Consider the following 15,096-nt stretch of genomic DNA (forward strand, 5'->3'; position numbering starts at 1 on the left):
GACTCTAAAAGGGTGAACACTAAAACAAAATCAGATCTTGGGAAGTGTAGCAGAGTGGGGGATAGATTTGAGTAGGCCACCAATAGCATTGTCTCTGAACCCCACATGTCTGTTCTTGTTTTATTTTTTCTTTTAAAAGCCAGAATATTGCATTACTGATGAGTGTGGAGTTGAGGGAGGGGTGGTTGTTATTTGTTTGTTTGTTAAGAAAAATGCCATCTCATCTCTCCCATTCCCTGACTTCTTTATTACCTGTCCTATTTTGCAGCTGAAACGTTCCCACCTTTGTTTACCTCTTCAAGTGTATCTGTCCCTCCATTATTTTTCCAGCTCAGTTGCCAGCAGAATGCTGAACAGTCTGGATAAATGAAACCGAGCTGACAGGTCTCTTAATGAAAGCTTGTTTGCATACTCTGCATTTCTTGTGATCGCTCTGTACCCGGGAGCCTTTAGGTGTGGATGTTTACATATGAGTGTTTGTCATTCTTTTAATTAAGGCCTGTGGAAATGGATTGGTTTTTGTAAACCAGACATTTCTCATCCCTAACTCCTCTTTCCATGCCTCCTCTGCACCTTCCTCTCCCCCTCCCCCTTTCTCCTTCTCCTGGAACAGCCTCTGTCGTTAGGAGGCCCCGATGGCATTCAGCTCAATCCCTGCTGGAACCCGCTCCTAGTTGGCAGTCTTAAGGAAGCGAAATTCGTTTTCCCATCATTTTTCCTCTTTCTGTGCCCTCACTCCCAGACACACACCACCATCATGACTTGAAGCTCTAAAAAAAGAGTTCTAGTATCAGTCATTCATGTGTTGGAGTGAAGTTGGGGATGTGTTATTCCTTCTGGGAGCATTTGCACCCCAGCTCACCATCTGAATTGTTCCAAATGGATGTCCAATCTTCTCTCTAAAGAATTTCGAAGACCAGCTACTTGCTCATTGGGGTTACCTTTTCTGTCTCTTTCAAATCACAGCATGCCTTTGCCACTCTTGGTTTCCTCTAAAACCTGTGGCTCTCTCCTGGCTGGTTTATTTCCTGTAGCCCTGTGACTTGACACCTTATTTCTCTTTGAAGAAGGTCTCTATTTGAGTCCCTTCCATCTCTGTCCTCTGCTTTCATTTTGGAAGCCTCCATCTGGAGCAATCTTCCTCCTTAATAATACTGAGGGTACCTTCATATGGCTCAGTTAGGATGTCAAAAAGCCAAAGGATTCCCCTCAACCCACTACATTAATATATTCCTTGTTTTCCAGATGTCTTTCTGAACAGAGAAAAATTTGTACATTCTACAGATGCAATAGAGAGCGAGGCAGTGAATCTAATTAGAAATAAGCAGAAAAATAAGAAGGACCCATCTCTCGATATTACAGTTGTTCACAAAAACAAAACAAAACAAAACAAGTTGACACAGCCTGAAGGTAATTTAAAACGATAGATACAGATGTGTCGCCTTACGTTTCATAACACCTCTTTACAAAATGAGGATTTTTTTTTCGGATTCTTAGGGCAAGTTTGCATAATACTGACAAGTATGATTTTCTGGAATCTATATGAGCCCAGGAATATATTTTGGGATCTTGGCAAAGGCCAGTGATAGCCTATTAAATTTAAAACAACGGACTTAAAAGAAAAAAAAAAAAAAAGATCAGGTGCTGTTTTGTAATTTGATTTAAACAAAGTAACTTCTATTCAGTTGTAGACCTTGATTTAGTGGATCTATGATCATCATGTATCATAACTGTATCTTTTTTGTCACCTGAAATTAAAATGTAATTATCCTGATGTAGGCGATTAATCATCGGTATTATTTACATTATCCTCCTCCCGCCCTCGCCGAAAGCCGAGGCTGGACTGAGCATAGCTTTTAGCATATTGCAGCAACTTATCACTTGCAATCCATCCCTAAAATTTTTAGATCATATGCTAGTCGTGAAAAATATGGAGAATGTAAAGATTTTATGCATTCAGTCAAAAACGCCAGATCTAAAATCAGTTAGTTAATTTCCTGCCATCTTTCAAGTTGACCAAAGCACTCACTGATTTGCTCTATTTTCTTACGTTTTTAGTATTTCTGTATATACACGCACTGAAAAGCCCCACTTGGAAGAAAAATTCACTGCAATTCGGAGAAAAAGCTTATCCTAAACATCTAAAGATAGCGTTTCTAATTATTGTCGACATTGTGTTTAAACTGTGCAAACTGGAGCATTATTCTCACTTTACCAGCTGCGTCTAGGTAGAGTCATTACATCAAACGCTTCTAATTTTACAAAAAGAAATCAAAACAAGTGTGTGTTTAAGTCTCAGTGACAAACGCAAACCCTGTGAGTCAAATAGGCAAACTGATTAGCAAGCTGGCTGGGAAGTCAAAACAGCAAATATAAGAAGATTAACAAAATAGATCTGTAAGAGGAGAGGAGTAAAAATAGCCTCCAGGGGCCAAATGGGGTCCTGTGGGCGGGTCTGGTGGCACACATCCGGTTCTGTGCAGGAACCAGATGCCTGCCCTTATGGGCACCAGTCTTTCCTTCATCTTGGCCCCTCCCCCCAAGAGTTGGGATCACAGAATTCATCTCAGCTGGCCTCTTAATGGATGCGGAAATCCTTCTTCCAAACCGAAGAGGTAGCAGCCTTGCCTTTACTTGAATCCTTCTAGTGACACGACACTCACTACCTTTCAAGGTCATCCAATCCATGACTAGGTAGCTATTTTTGACCTTAGCCATTCGTTAGCTCCTTAGGCCTTCACGCTATGCTATACACCTCTCATGAGTAACTCTCCATTTAATCTTCACAACAGTCCAATGCGATAGTCTTATTTTACAGATGAGAGAGCTCAGGCCCAGAGAGGTGAAGTGACTTGCCCAGGTCACACAGCTTATAAGTGTGGCTGAGCTGAGGTTCCAAACAGGCCTTTCTACCTCAGCCTAAACTTTCAGCCCCTGTGCTGCATACATTCCTGGCCCTTACAGTGAACGGTAACTTGCCCCTTTATTATTTCCTCTCTTTGTTTCTTGGCTCTGGAGGCCCATAGAATAGCGTATCAATCCCATTCCCATGAATGGACACGACAGAAATGAAGCAGATCTGCGAGGGTATTTCTTCAGTCTGGGGGGTGTCAAGGGTAGTGAAGAGAGAAACTAAAAACAGAAGGTGCTGTGGTCTGAATGTTTGTGTTCCCCCCAAAATTCATACGTTGAAATCCTAACCCCCAAATATGATGGTATTAGAAGGTGAGACCTTTGGTAGGGGGTCCCAAAGTCATGAAGGGGGAGCCCTCGTGAATGAGGTTGCTGCCTTAAAAAAGGCTTGAAAGAGATCCCTCATCCCTTCTACCACGTGATAACACTGCAAAGAGGTACGGGCTATGAGTCCCAAAGAGGGCTCTCACTGACGATGCTGGCGCCCTGATCTTGGACTCCCAGTCTCCAGAACTGTGAGATAGATTTCTATTGTTTATAAGCTACCCAGTCTCCAGTATTTTGTGACAGCAGCCTGAACAGACCAAGACGGAAGACAAGCGATGAGACGCACCAGCCCCCTTCTGAAAACTACGTGCAAACTTCCCTTGATGATCCTGAATTAACCTATAATCTGGGCGGCAGAGTCGAAGATGGGGTGTTGGTTTTTATTCCTGTCCATCGTGTGCTATGTAATTGCTGCCTTGTTTTCACAAATTTTAATTGCGGGGGTAGGCAAATGCCTCTATGTGAAATCAGGATATTTAAAGACTCAGTTTGCTAATTCCCTTTTCAGTGCTGACCCGTACATTTCAAGTTAATATTTCAAACCATTACTGAACCAAACTTGGTACCGCTCGCCTGACATGCGGTAAAGCCAATCTACGGACACTGCCTCGTGGTGAGGGAAAGTACAGTATTTATTGCAAGGCACCCAACATGGGACCAAGCAAGGAGAACGGGCAGCTCATGCTCAGAAGACCCAAAGGCCCTGATAGCTTTCAGGGAAGGGTTAAAGGCAAGGTGAGGGAGAGGGTCACAGGGTGCACAATCAGCTCATGACATCCTTCTAGTTGGTTGGTGATGAGGACGGGGTGATGTTTCAGGAATCTCAGTCATCAACCTTCTGGTTCCAGCCGGTCTGGGGTCTACGTGCTGGTGGTCAGCATGCTGTTAACTTCTTCCACCTGGTGAGGGTTTCAGTATCTGCAAAACAGCTCAAGGATATGGCCCAGGATGTTCTCTATAGCACTTGAGGAGGAACTAAAGGTCCTTGACTTTGTTTTATAACTAGACTATTATTGTCTTGCTTGACTGTTTTCCTTTGTTTCTGCATTTTCTCACTTCTCTGATTAAATTTGCCCTCTGGAACCTGGGGAAGGCCTAGGAGGCTAGAGCTTTTATACAAACTGGTGTGTGTGTGGGGTGGGGTGGGGGGACACAAGGGGTCTGTCCCTGGGAAGGCCTCGCAGAGTCCTGCTCCGTTTCAAAACCAGTGAGAACCGGTTGGTGGAGCAAATTCACCAGGCAATAGCCTTTCTTCCCACTTGTCGCTTGGGCTCAAGGAAAGGGTTTTAAATAACAAGGTAGTCCTAGTAAGAGGTAAAAATAACCACTGGGGATGGCTTTCTGGCTAAGGTTCAGTTTGACTCACTGCCTTAAGAGTCTGGGAGAAACAGAAGCTGCCTCTGAGGAACCAGGGTGGGAAAGCCACAGCTAGGAAGTGGGTCTACCCCAGGATGGATACTTCAGTAAATGAAAGTGAATACACAAGACTGATCTAGTCTGTGTAGAGATTATAATTTTCACAGAGAGAGGCAGAACCTCCATCAAGCCTTAATTAAGACCAACCTGCCTTTGGACCCCACTGCTTCCAACTGCTTTTGTATCAAGAAGTCGAGAAGGGCATCGTCCTGGCTGTGGAGAAAGCTGACAACTTTAGCTACCAACACCAACCTCCCTATAACTTGCCCAGGGACACTGCCTCACTGGCCCTGTCTCCGCCCTCTGGGAAATGGACCTCAGGCTTCCCACAGAGGCAGATGTGAGAGGCCACTGGGCCCAGTGAGTTGGTGTACCGCTCATGCCAGGCCAGTGGCTCCAGCATCAGAATCGCTGGGAAGCTTGTTGCAGTTAGATTTTCTCCTCTCCCTTTGGATTCTACAGCTCTGGCATGGGGCCCAGGAAGCTGTATTTTTTTCCCCATTTCCCTAAGTGATCCTGGTTTCCTCCCTCTTGCGAGGCACACCCCAAAGGCATGATGATCAGTGACTGAGCCTTGCAGCCAACAGAGCTGGGCAGGGGAGAAGTCCTAAGAGGTTTGGGAAACATCTTTGCCATTCCCCAAAAAATAGCTGAGTGGGGAGAGAAGCCTCAAATAAACCAAAACAGTAACCAAGGCCCCCATGCAGTACTGAATTGCTAAGTTTTTAATGTGCAACACGAAGACTGCCAAACAGCCCACAAAGGAGCAGCTCTCTGGGGTGTGGGGTTGGGGGAATAGCTGGAGACACCGGGCAGGGGCGCCAGGCTGCACTGCACATGCTGGGGAGCGGGAGGGGGAGAGGCAACCTCAGGAGGGGTCTCAGACTGCCTAGGAGGAACCTAAAGGGGGTGGGGGTAGGTAGGTTCTTAGGGCATTGAGGGATCTCAGGGCTCACAGGGTGAGGGCAGGGTTGCCAGGGTGGAAGGGGGGGAGTCTGGAAGACCCTCAGAGTAAATGAGGATATTTTAGTATCTCTGGGGGTCCTCAGAGCTCAGGGTGCCCTCTGGATGAAAGGGGGTGTCTCAGTATACATGGTTTGAGACCTCAGGGTGGAGGGGATTTTCGGGGAGATCCTAGCCATGGCAAAAGTGGTACCTCAGAGTAGGGAGTGTCTCTGGGAGCAAAAGGAGAAAAATCAAGATGAGAAGGTGGGGACTTGGGTCACACGGAGGGGATCTTGGGCACTTGGAGAGGTGTCAGGGTGTAGAGGTGTCCCAGGGTTCTTGGAGTGCTGTCAGGCATGGAGGGATCCTGGGATGTGTAGAAGGGGTCCTGGGTCACATGGAGGGCATCTTGGGCACTTGGAGGAGAGTCAGGGTGTCGAGGAGATCCTGGGGCACTTGGAGGGGTGTCAGGGTGTAGAAGGGGTCTCAGCGTGCTTGGAAGAGGTGTCACAGAACAGACAGATCCAAGTAGGGGGGGCCCTGGGCCACATGGAGGGAATCTCAGGAGTTTGGATAGGTGTCAGGCGTAGAGGGGTCTTGGGGTACTCGGAGGGGATCTCAGGCACTTGTAGGGGTGTCAGGGCGTGGAGGGGCTCCCAGGGCACATGGAATGGGTCTGGGGCGTGGAGGGAGCTCTCGGGGCGTCCGGGTGGGGTGCTCAGCTGGCCTTGCACTCGCTCTCTCGCCGCCGCTTCTTGCGCTCCGCGTGCTCCTGTGCCTGGCGCGCCCAGGGCCCCGGCCCGCACAGGCCCACCACGCAGCAGGCGAGCCGGCGGCCCGCGTTGCCGTTCTCCAGGCTGGCCTGGTTGCCACCGCGGCCCAGGTCATCCTCGCCCTCGTGGATCACTACGGCGCGGCCCGCGATCGAGTGCGGGCCGAAGAGCGAGGCGGCCAGGCCGGAGCGGTACTTCCAGATTTGGCCGTCGCGCACCACGAAGTTGCCGAAGTCGCCCGGGTGCTGCGGGTGCGGCACGCCCTGCGGGTTGTAGTGCGCGCCGGTGGAGTCGCAGCCCTGGCTCAGGTCCCCGAACTGGTGCACGTGGATGGCGCGGCTGGTGCCGTTGGGCTCGGCCGGGAACCCCTCCAGGTGGAAGAAGGCCTCGAGCAAGGCGCCGGGCCACAGCTGCCGGAAGAGCACGAAGCCGCTCACCCGGGGCTGCGCCGCGTCCAGCGTGGCCGACGGCAGCACCGGGCAGGTGGCGTGGAGCGCGGCGTCCTGGCTTCCGCCCGCCGCCCACCACTGCGTCAGCTGCCGCCAGATCTCCGTCACTTTGGCGTGCATGTCGTGGATCTGCTCCTGAATGAGGGAGTCGGGCTGCTCCATGTCCGGGTCAGCGGAGACTTCCGAGGCGCGGGATGTCAGGAGCAGGTAGGCACAGAGCAGCGCCAGCATGGCCGGAGTCGGGCACCTGCGGGCACCCCCAGGGGGTGGGGGCAGAGCGAGATTTAGTCACTGGAAACCTGGAATCCCAGGGACCCGGTGCCCTTGAATCCAAACGCTGCCTGCCAAGGGGCTTCCTTGCCTAGCGTGCTTTTTGTTCTTTCGGCCCCTGTCTCTTCAGGGCCTGCTGCGTTCCAGGAACTGTGTTAGGTGCTGTGGTTGTAAAGATGGATGGGACATAATCTCAAGAAACTCAGGAGGGTCTTTCTGAGCCACAGATCTGATCACGGTCCTCCCAAGTCCCATCTCCATTGCGTGGGGAGTCCAGGACAATTGGCCCGGGGTGGGAGGTTGTCTCAGGATACACGAGCGAGGCTCTCATGGCCCTTTCAGATGTCCTCCCTCTCCTTATCTCTGCCCCTCATCTTCTGCTGCTCTCTTTCTGCATCCTCTCTTACACAGGCAGCGTAAGGCTCGCTGCCGCGCTCCTTGCACTTGCGGTGCCTTCTCTCTGAAGTGCCCTATCCCTTCTTCTCTGCCATGCTCAGTAGACTAAGCTAGAAACTCAGTTTTATTCATCAGTGTCCGTAGCATCTGGGCCTGCACTTGGCAGTAGGACATGTTTAATATGTGAAGGTTGAATGAGGAGTTCACTGACAGACAGATGTGTCATCAGATCATTCCAATGCCATCCTGTAACTGAAGATGGAGCCTTGTTCTGGGGAAGGACAGAGTAAGGAGTGCCCATCTCCCTGGGAGACTCCAGGAGGGCTTCCCAGAGGAGGTGACTTTTAAGGGTCTCACAAGACAAGGAGGAGTTTTTCAGCCAAGCCAGGTCAGAAGTCCATTTCAGGCAGGAGGCACAACATGATGTGTTCACAGGCTGTGAAGGGACACAGTTCGTTTTGGGGATGGGGTAATTCAGTGTGGCTGGAACATGGCCTGTGCCACCAGAGAGGAGTCGAGGCTGAAGAGGGAACGCTGAGCCAGGGATGGAAGGGCTGGCTTTTCTGTACTAAGGTGTGTGGTTATTAGCCAGGAGGCTAGTGCTGGTGGAAGTTTTTAAGCAGAAAAGTGAGTGTTGAGATAGTTTTTAGTTCCTTAAGTCTGGCAGGAGAAAGGATGTGGGCTGGATTTGGGGAATAGAGAGGACAGGGGAGAAGGACAAGAAGAAATGGAGACACAGCGGAGAAATAGAGGTAGTCAGAGGGTGATGAGTTAGGAGGCAGCAGCAGCAATCCAGACCAGAAGTGGTGAAGGCTATTACCAAGGTGGAGGCAGCATGGATACAGGAGACATTTTGGGTACCACTGGCAGTGGGGAAGAGGAGTTGAGGATGACTGAGTTCCCAGCAGGGGAGACTGGGTGATGGATGGTGGTACCAGGCCCCGAGAAGAAGGGAGAGAGGGCAAGTTCAACCCGAGCCTGCTGAGATGCGAGATCCCAGGTGGGATGTTCAGCAGATGGTTGTAAATGGGGCTTCTGGCCTTTGTAAGAGGCAGTGTAACGGGGAGGGGTTCTCAGTGTCGGCTGCACGTCAGATTCTGGTTCTTAAAGTTCAGACGCCCAGGCACCACCCTAAGGGATTCTGATTCAGTGGGCGTGAGTTGCTTTGTTTTGTTTAAAGCTCCATCAGAGGTTCGGGGACCCAACCAGGAATGTTATGGTGAGACACATACACCATATTGCATAACCGCAATATCATGGGGGAAGTTACTGACTCTCTCTTAGCTGTAAAACAAGGCTGGTAAGACCACCAAGGGCCACCAGGAGGTGTAAACGAGATATGAGATGCCAGGCTATTTTCACATGTTTCCGTCTGCCCACAGGGATCAATGCTGCCTCCAAAGAGCTGGTCTGAGGGTCAACTGCACTTTCAAAGACCTTCTCCGACCCCCAAGCAGGTGCCATTTTAAAATTAAATTCTGGGGTTGAGTGTTTATTCTTTCCGTAACCATTACAGGAATGCAGTCTAGTGTGGTGATTAAAAGAATGGATTCCGGAACTCACTGGACCTGAAGCCTGACTCTGCCACTTCACTTACTCTTTAAGAGTTAGCATAAGTGTTATTTTGGTTACAGAGTAGCAGAGAAAATGCTGGACTGCAAACTCTAGTTGGGCTCCCCCTCCTCTCTGAGCCTCAGTTTTCTTATCCGCAAATAGAGATAATAATACTTACCTTGGAGTCTTGCTGTGAGGTTTAAAAGACACCATTAGAATTGCCAGCATTTACTGAACACACTTGAAGGCACTGTTAAAAGCACTTGGCATGTGTTAATTCATTTAAGCCTCACAAAAACCCTGTGGGGTGGGTGCACTGTTATGCCCATTCTAAAGTGCAGGAAACTGAGGCACAGAAAGGCAGGTGTCCTGCCTGTGGTTACACATACAATAATAGCTGAGGCAGGATTTGAAAGGTGTGGTCTGCTCCAAGCCCAAGGTTTAGGCACCACGCTGAACAGCTCTCATCAAGGCACTTAGCCCAGAGCCTGCTACATAGAAATTCCCAGTAAATGGCAGCTCTTAGCTATCAGAGAGAAACTGCAGATAGGGATTTCGGGACCATCAGCTGAAAGATGCTATTGCAGCCCTGGGAGGAGGAGGTGGTGGCCAGGAAAGGCACCAAGAAGGAGGGACAAGTAGGAGGAGAAGTCCAGAAAGTGACATCAAGGGAACCCCCTCTGATGTGGCCTGGTTACTACGCTGAAGCCCCAGGGAGTGGGGGTGGGAGTGGAGGAGCCTCCCTGAGGCCAGACCTTGGCTTCAAGGTCTCCGTCATCACCCACCACCCCTCTCCTTCTGAACCGGTCGTGGCCCTCAGGGGGGCTCTGCCGATCGGAAGGTACTTCCTTAAAAACATACAGCAAAGACAGATTGTTTTGGGTGTGTCCACAAAGCTTTCTTTTCCAAGAATGCTTGGGTCATAATGAACACTTGAAGGAGATGTTTTTCTCTTAAAAAGAGAATTCTTCTTAAATCCCAGGTAATCCCTGACTCCTTGGGTCTTATTAAGCTTTTCACTCTAGCCCTCAAGGCCCACCTGCATAAGGCTCACCCTCTGGCTCAGTCTCTCACTCAGTTTGAGCTGTGGACGACCGAGTGGTTTTTGGAGGGCCCACTTGGTCCAGAAGGGAGAACATAGTTATCAGAGACAGGGGACAAAGCAAGCCTCCGGGCCGGTGCCTCCTTCCTGGGTCTGGGTCTGGGAAGACTGCGGCCCCCGCGAAGGCTGCGGTGTGTTCTAATGCCTGGGCGCCCTCTGAGAAGGGGTCCCAGCTGTGCGCCTGAGGCAGCCAGGCCCTCCCTTTGTGCCTCCCCTAAGCAGGTGGCTTTTCCTCACCACCCATGCAGGCAACATCCAGAAACATCCGCCTTCCTCACTCCAGATTTCTTTTTTCTCTAACCCGGAGGACGCTGAGGTCCTCTTGGCCTGGCATTAGCAGATCCGAGAACAGTCAGTTTCTCCTCCCCGGTTGCCTTCCTCACCCCTCTCCCCGCCTCCCCACTCCTCTGCTTTACAGCAGCTGGGCTCTGTCAAGAAGCGTGTTTAGATAGCCAGTGGGAAGCAGCCACCTACCACAGGGAGATCAGCTCGGTGCTTTGTGACCACCTGGAGGGGTGGGATAGGGAGAGTGGGAGGGAGACGCAAGAGGGAGGAGATATGGGAACATATGTATAGGTATAACTGATTCACTTTGTTACAAAGCAGAAATTAACACACCATTGTAAAGCAATTATACTCCAATAAAGATGTTAAAAAATAAAAAGAAGAAGAAGCGTGTTTCTCTCCCACGAAAATGATCGTATCCTTCTCCTGGGAGAGGCTGGATGCCCCGCCCCAGTTTCAAACTCAGTAAGCACACTCCGAGAAGAACGAAATGAACCTCGACTTCGCACTTACCTTTCCAGCGCTTCCAAGAGAGCTTTCCCTCCTGAGACCTGGGGAGCAGTACCCCGCCAGCCGCCAGCCGGTCGCAGGAACTCCAGCGGGCTCCTGGGCTGTTTGTGGCCGCGCAGGGCAGCCTCGGGGGGAGTGGTCACCGCGAGGAAAGAAAGTCATTGGGCCGGTTAGGGAGGGAAGGCGGCTAGGCAGTCCTTGTTGTGGAATTGCCTCACCTCCTCCAGCGCTGTCACCTCCCCCCAGCCCCGCGTTCCCTAGCCAAGTATTCCTTTTCGTGACTTCACTGGTTTGTGCAGACATAGCAAGTGACCTTCAGGGTGTAGCAGCGGAATAAAAAGTAGACCGAAAATAGCCTGTTTGGAGACGTGTACAATGGTCTCTTTCTTGAGAGGCCCTTTGCTCTCCCCTGATTTCCTCAGCTATTGATTTATTTTTGCTGGATGCATCTAAGATGGAAACGCCCACAAATATGCGTGATGTTTCCTCCAGAACTGTACGGCCACACCTGTGAGAGGTGAGACGCAGGCGGGGACTCAGGCTGCAGAGTGTCAGCTGTGTCACTTCCTAAGGATGTGCTCCTGGACCAACTCCCTGTGCCTCTGTTTCATCATCTGTAAAATGGGGAGGCGAGGCTAACCCGATGCCCCAAACGTTATCACTCTCATCCTGTTCTCTCTTCCTTATTAAAGTTATGGAAGAGTCTTTTAAAAGAGTGTGGTCTGAGGCACCCATGAATCTTTCCCTCCCCCAGCTTTCTTCCTTTGCGCCATGATCTTTTCTCAATCACAGCAGCTCTTTCCAAAAGGAGCTTTTTTCCCCAGAAAAGTCCACATGGGAAAAGGCAGCCTGCCTGTCTGCTTGTCTGCCTGCCAACCTTCCTTCAATAAATGCTTAGTGGGTGCTCGCTCCATTGTGTGCTGGTACCCAAACCTGGGAGAGTCCCTGCCCTTTGGGGTTCATACTCTGGGGAGGGAACAGCGGTGTCAATAGATCCATCCAGTACAGAGTGGGGACTGTAGCTGGGGAGGGATGGACAGGGTCCCTAAAGACCCAAACATTAGTCCTGGCCGCAGGACAGCGTGTTCAAAATCTAGACTTCCAGGCACCATCGCAGGCTGAGTGAATCGATTACCAGCAAGGGCTTTCTGGAATCATCTTTTTAAAAGCTGGTTATTCTGGGGTACAACCATGTTTGGGAACCTCTACTTGGCAGGAAGAAAAACTAAAGATCTTTGTCCCGGGGCAGACATTTCGCAAGATAAGGTGGAGACTTCTGAGAACTCAGAGCCTCCAGCCCTCTGTCCCCGACATCAGTCCTTCTGGTTCACTGGGAACTCGGGCACCATCAGCTCAATCCACGCCTCTCTGCGTTCTGTTGATGGGCATAGGTGCCTTTGACTAATGACTTTTCCAGGTTCCAGATGCTGCCCGCCACTCTGCCCCACCCTGAAACATCTGGTTTCTCTTTGTGACTCTTCCACTCGACTAAAAATATAATCTGTATTTCATTCAGTTCTTGAAGTAATAATTATATCAGTTTGTAACTACTGTATCCGGTGGCACTTTCTTCACTTAACCTAATTTTATTTCTTTTAAGGGCCAAGAAAGATTTCCTCCATTATGGTATTCTAGGATTGCTATTAAAGTCCATATTCACTTTCCTTTTTATGGCATTCTAGGGGAAATGCTTTTTCTCTCACCCGACCCCACCAACATTCATGGCCCTTTCCTTTGGCAACTGCACGCCAGTTACCTGCTTGGAAACCACTGCGTTTTCAGTCCATGCAAGTGGTGTTGATTAACCCCTTGCTCCAGAGGTGGGCTCCTGACCAGTCATAACATTGCCTTGGTTCTGGGATAATCCATTCAGAGCCAGTGAGATTCAATGACATTTTTGCTGGGACTGTTGTAAGAGAGGTATCTTCTCTTTCCCAGTGGACTTGAAACTGGAGGAGAAAGAGTGGAGTTATTTCAGCCCCTAAGGGAGAATCTGTCTGAGGATAGGGCCAATGGAGGGAAGTGCAATAAAAGTAGAAATTTGGACCTAATTGCAGTGTTTGAGCCCCTGGATCCAGCTGTACCTGAAACTCTGTTTTCTTTATGTGAGTCAAATATATTCTCTTTTTGCTTAAGTTGTTTGGGTTGCATTTTCTGCACTTGGAAGTGAACACTTTATTTAATGCTTGCAATAATTTTGTGGGATGGGTGTTAATTTGCCCACTTTGTAGATAAGGAAAGGAGGTTCAGAAAGAATAATTATGCTTTCTGAATAATAGGTCAGTTATATTTCAATTAAGAAAAAAAAAAAGAAGTAATAGGTCCAAAGTTTCAGAGCTATAAAATGGCAAAGTCAAAATTTAAACTCAAGATTCTCCGATTCCTAATCCTGACCCCTTAATCATTACACTTTATTACCTTCCAGTCCAAAGGGGAGATGAAAGAAAAGTTAGAAACAACAAATGAGTCTACACCTCACAGTTATCTCTGTAACATCAGTGCCCGCCTTGCAAACAAGACACCTACACTGACCTCTGTTCTTTCCCCAGTGTTAATGTGTAATACAACAGAAAATCAAGCAAACGTTGTAAATCAGCCATTATTAGGAGATGCATTCAAAAGCACTTCTATCTGTATAGAAGAGATCTCTGCTAGAGAACTTGGTAGTTCTTTTATGCAGGGATATCAATTGTATATAACTTCCTTTTCATTGCGTTCAAAAAACTGATAGGATTAAATTCTACCAGGAAATAAAGTGGTTACCATGAGGAGAAAGCTTTGAAAGCAACAATTACGGTTGCAGGTTGCATCCCTAGAAGGCCAGGTTCTGTGTGATGACAGTTTATCCAACCAGAGTAATTCAGACATACCTGAGAAAACTTCAAGCGTGTCTTGCCTGCCTGAGGTTCTCTCAGAAGTCCCCCAGAGAGTACGAGTGGGACCAGTGACCTGTGTGGTTCAATCTTGGATCCTGTCATTTTGTCCAAACACGTCAGGGTAATATGGAAAAAAGGAGATGCTATTGGCAAGGTGGGCAGGGAGAGAAGAAACATCATTCTTATTAACAGTCATAAAATCATACCATCTCACATGTATTCAGTGCCTCTTTCATGCTGGGCACTTGTTAAATGATTTTCATGCACCTTTTCGTTGCATTAATAACACTGCTTTTCAATGAAGAAGAGAGATTGCATTCTGTGTCCATGCCACATTCTGGGAAATTTCCTTTTCACCGTGAATGTGTCACCCTTCTGTTCAAATGTGCGTGAATCACAAGGTAATGGAAACCAGTCAGAACCAGGAACTTCTCAACTAGTTACACTTGGCTGGCCATGTGAGGAGAAGACCAATTGTAGCACACGAAAGCAATGCCTTTCTGATCAGAAGGTGAGTGTGTGCAAAGTATTCTCTCAGGAAAATATCAAAGTGAAATCCCTCCAAGCTAAGTCCTTCATGAACTCTGACCCTGCCTCTAGTTCCACTTCCTGCCCATACCTGTGAGGGAACACATAGGTCATTCCTGTTTTGCCACATAAAAAAAAAAAAAAGCAGTATGAATAATTTAAAAGCATACCCAATGAAGCGCTTCTTTCCTCAAAATAATTGCATGGTACATTCCACTTGGGAAAAGAGAAGCATTTTTTCAGCTTACTTTCTAGTCGTATTTATTTTAAAATATTTGTTGACCCAATGGCCATATTGACCCCTCTTCTTGCTGCCTCCCACTATAGAAGCTGGAAAACCAGGCACTTGCTTTCCCAGCATCCCTTTCAGCTAGCGGTGGTCATGTCACCCAGATATAGCCAATGAGACATAACCTGATGTGGCTCTGGGGAAGGCTCTTACTTTCATTATAAAAGAGACAGAAATGGTTGGTGCTGCCTCTTTCTCCTTCCTCTTGTCTTGAACATGTTTTTGATGCCTAGCAATGTGGCAGCTCCCTTGGGACTATAGTCGGTGAGAATGAGAACAAAAGCCAACATGCACGGGATGGAGGGGAAAAGAAGGAGAGAGCCTAGGTCCTCAAAAACTTCACTGAAAAAATAAATTAAAAGCTAAAGGGAGGGAAAGTGTCTCACTGAGCACCTTAACCAACACCAGTACAGTTGTAGTTTTCTCGTAATAGGAGAATATAACCTCGATGTGTTCCACTATT

At 48.7% G+C, this 15,096-nt stretch overlaps 1 protein-coding gene across 1 annotated transcript; it reads right to left on the reverse strand.

Annotated features, from left to right (window-relative positions):
- Positions 1 to 5,353: 5,353 nt before the first annotated feature.
- SOD3 (superoxide dismutase 3) lies at positions 5,354 to 11,073 on the reverse strand. Its single transcript, XM_027103235.1, has 2 exons — positions 10,944 to 11,073; positions 5,354 to 7,070 (listed from the first exon to the last, which is right to left on the reverse strand). Exon 2 carries the CDS (start codon positions 7,052 to 7,054, stop codon positions 6,320 to 6,322), a length of 735 nt encoding a protein of 244 aa, XP_026959036.1. The 5' UTR covers positions 7,055 to 7,070; positions 10,944 to 11,073; the 3' UTR covers positions 5,354 to 6,319.
- Between the last annotated feature and the right edge of the window lie 4,023 nt (positions 11,074 to 15,096).

This window comes from Aethalodelphis obliquidens, unplaced genomic scaffold (genome assembly GCF_003676395.1).
Source record: "Aethalodelphis obliquidens isolate GAN/ISIS:26980383/991018 unplaced genomic scaffold, ASM367639v1 scaffold6, whole genome shotgun sequence".
NCBI classification, from domain to species: domain Eukaryota; kingdom Metazoa; phylum Chordata; class Mammalia; order Artiodactyla; family Delphinidae; genus Aethalodelphis; species Aethalodelphis obliquidens.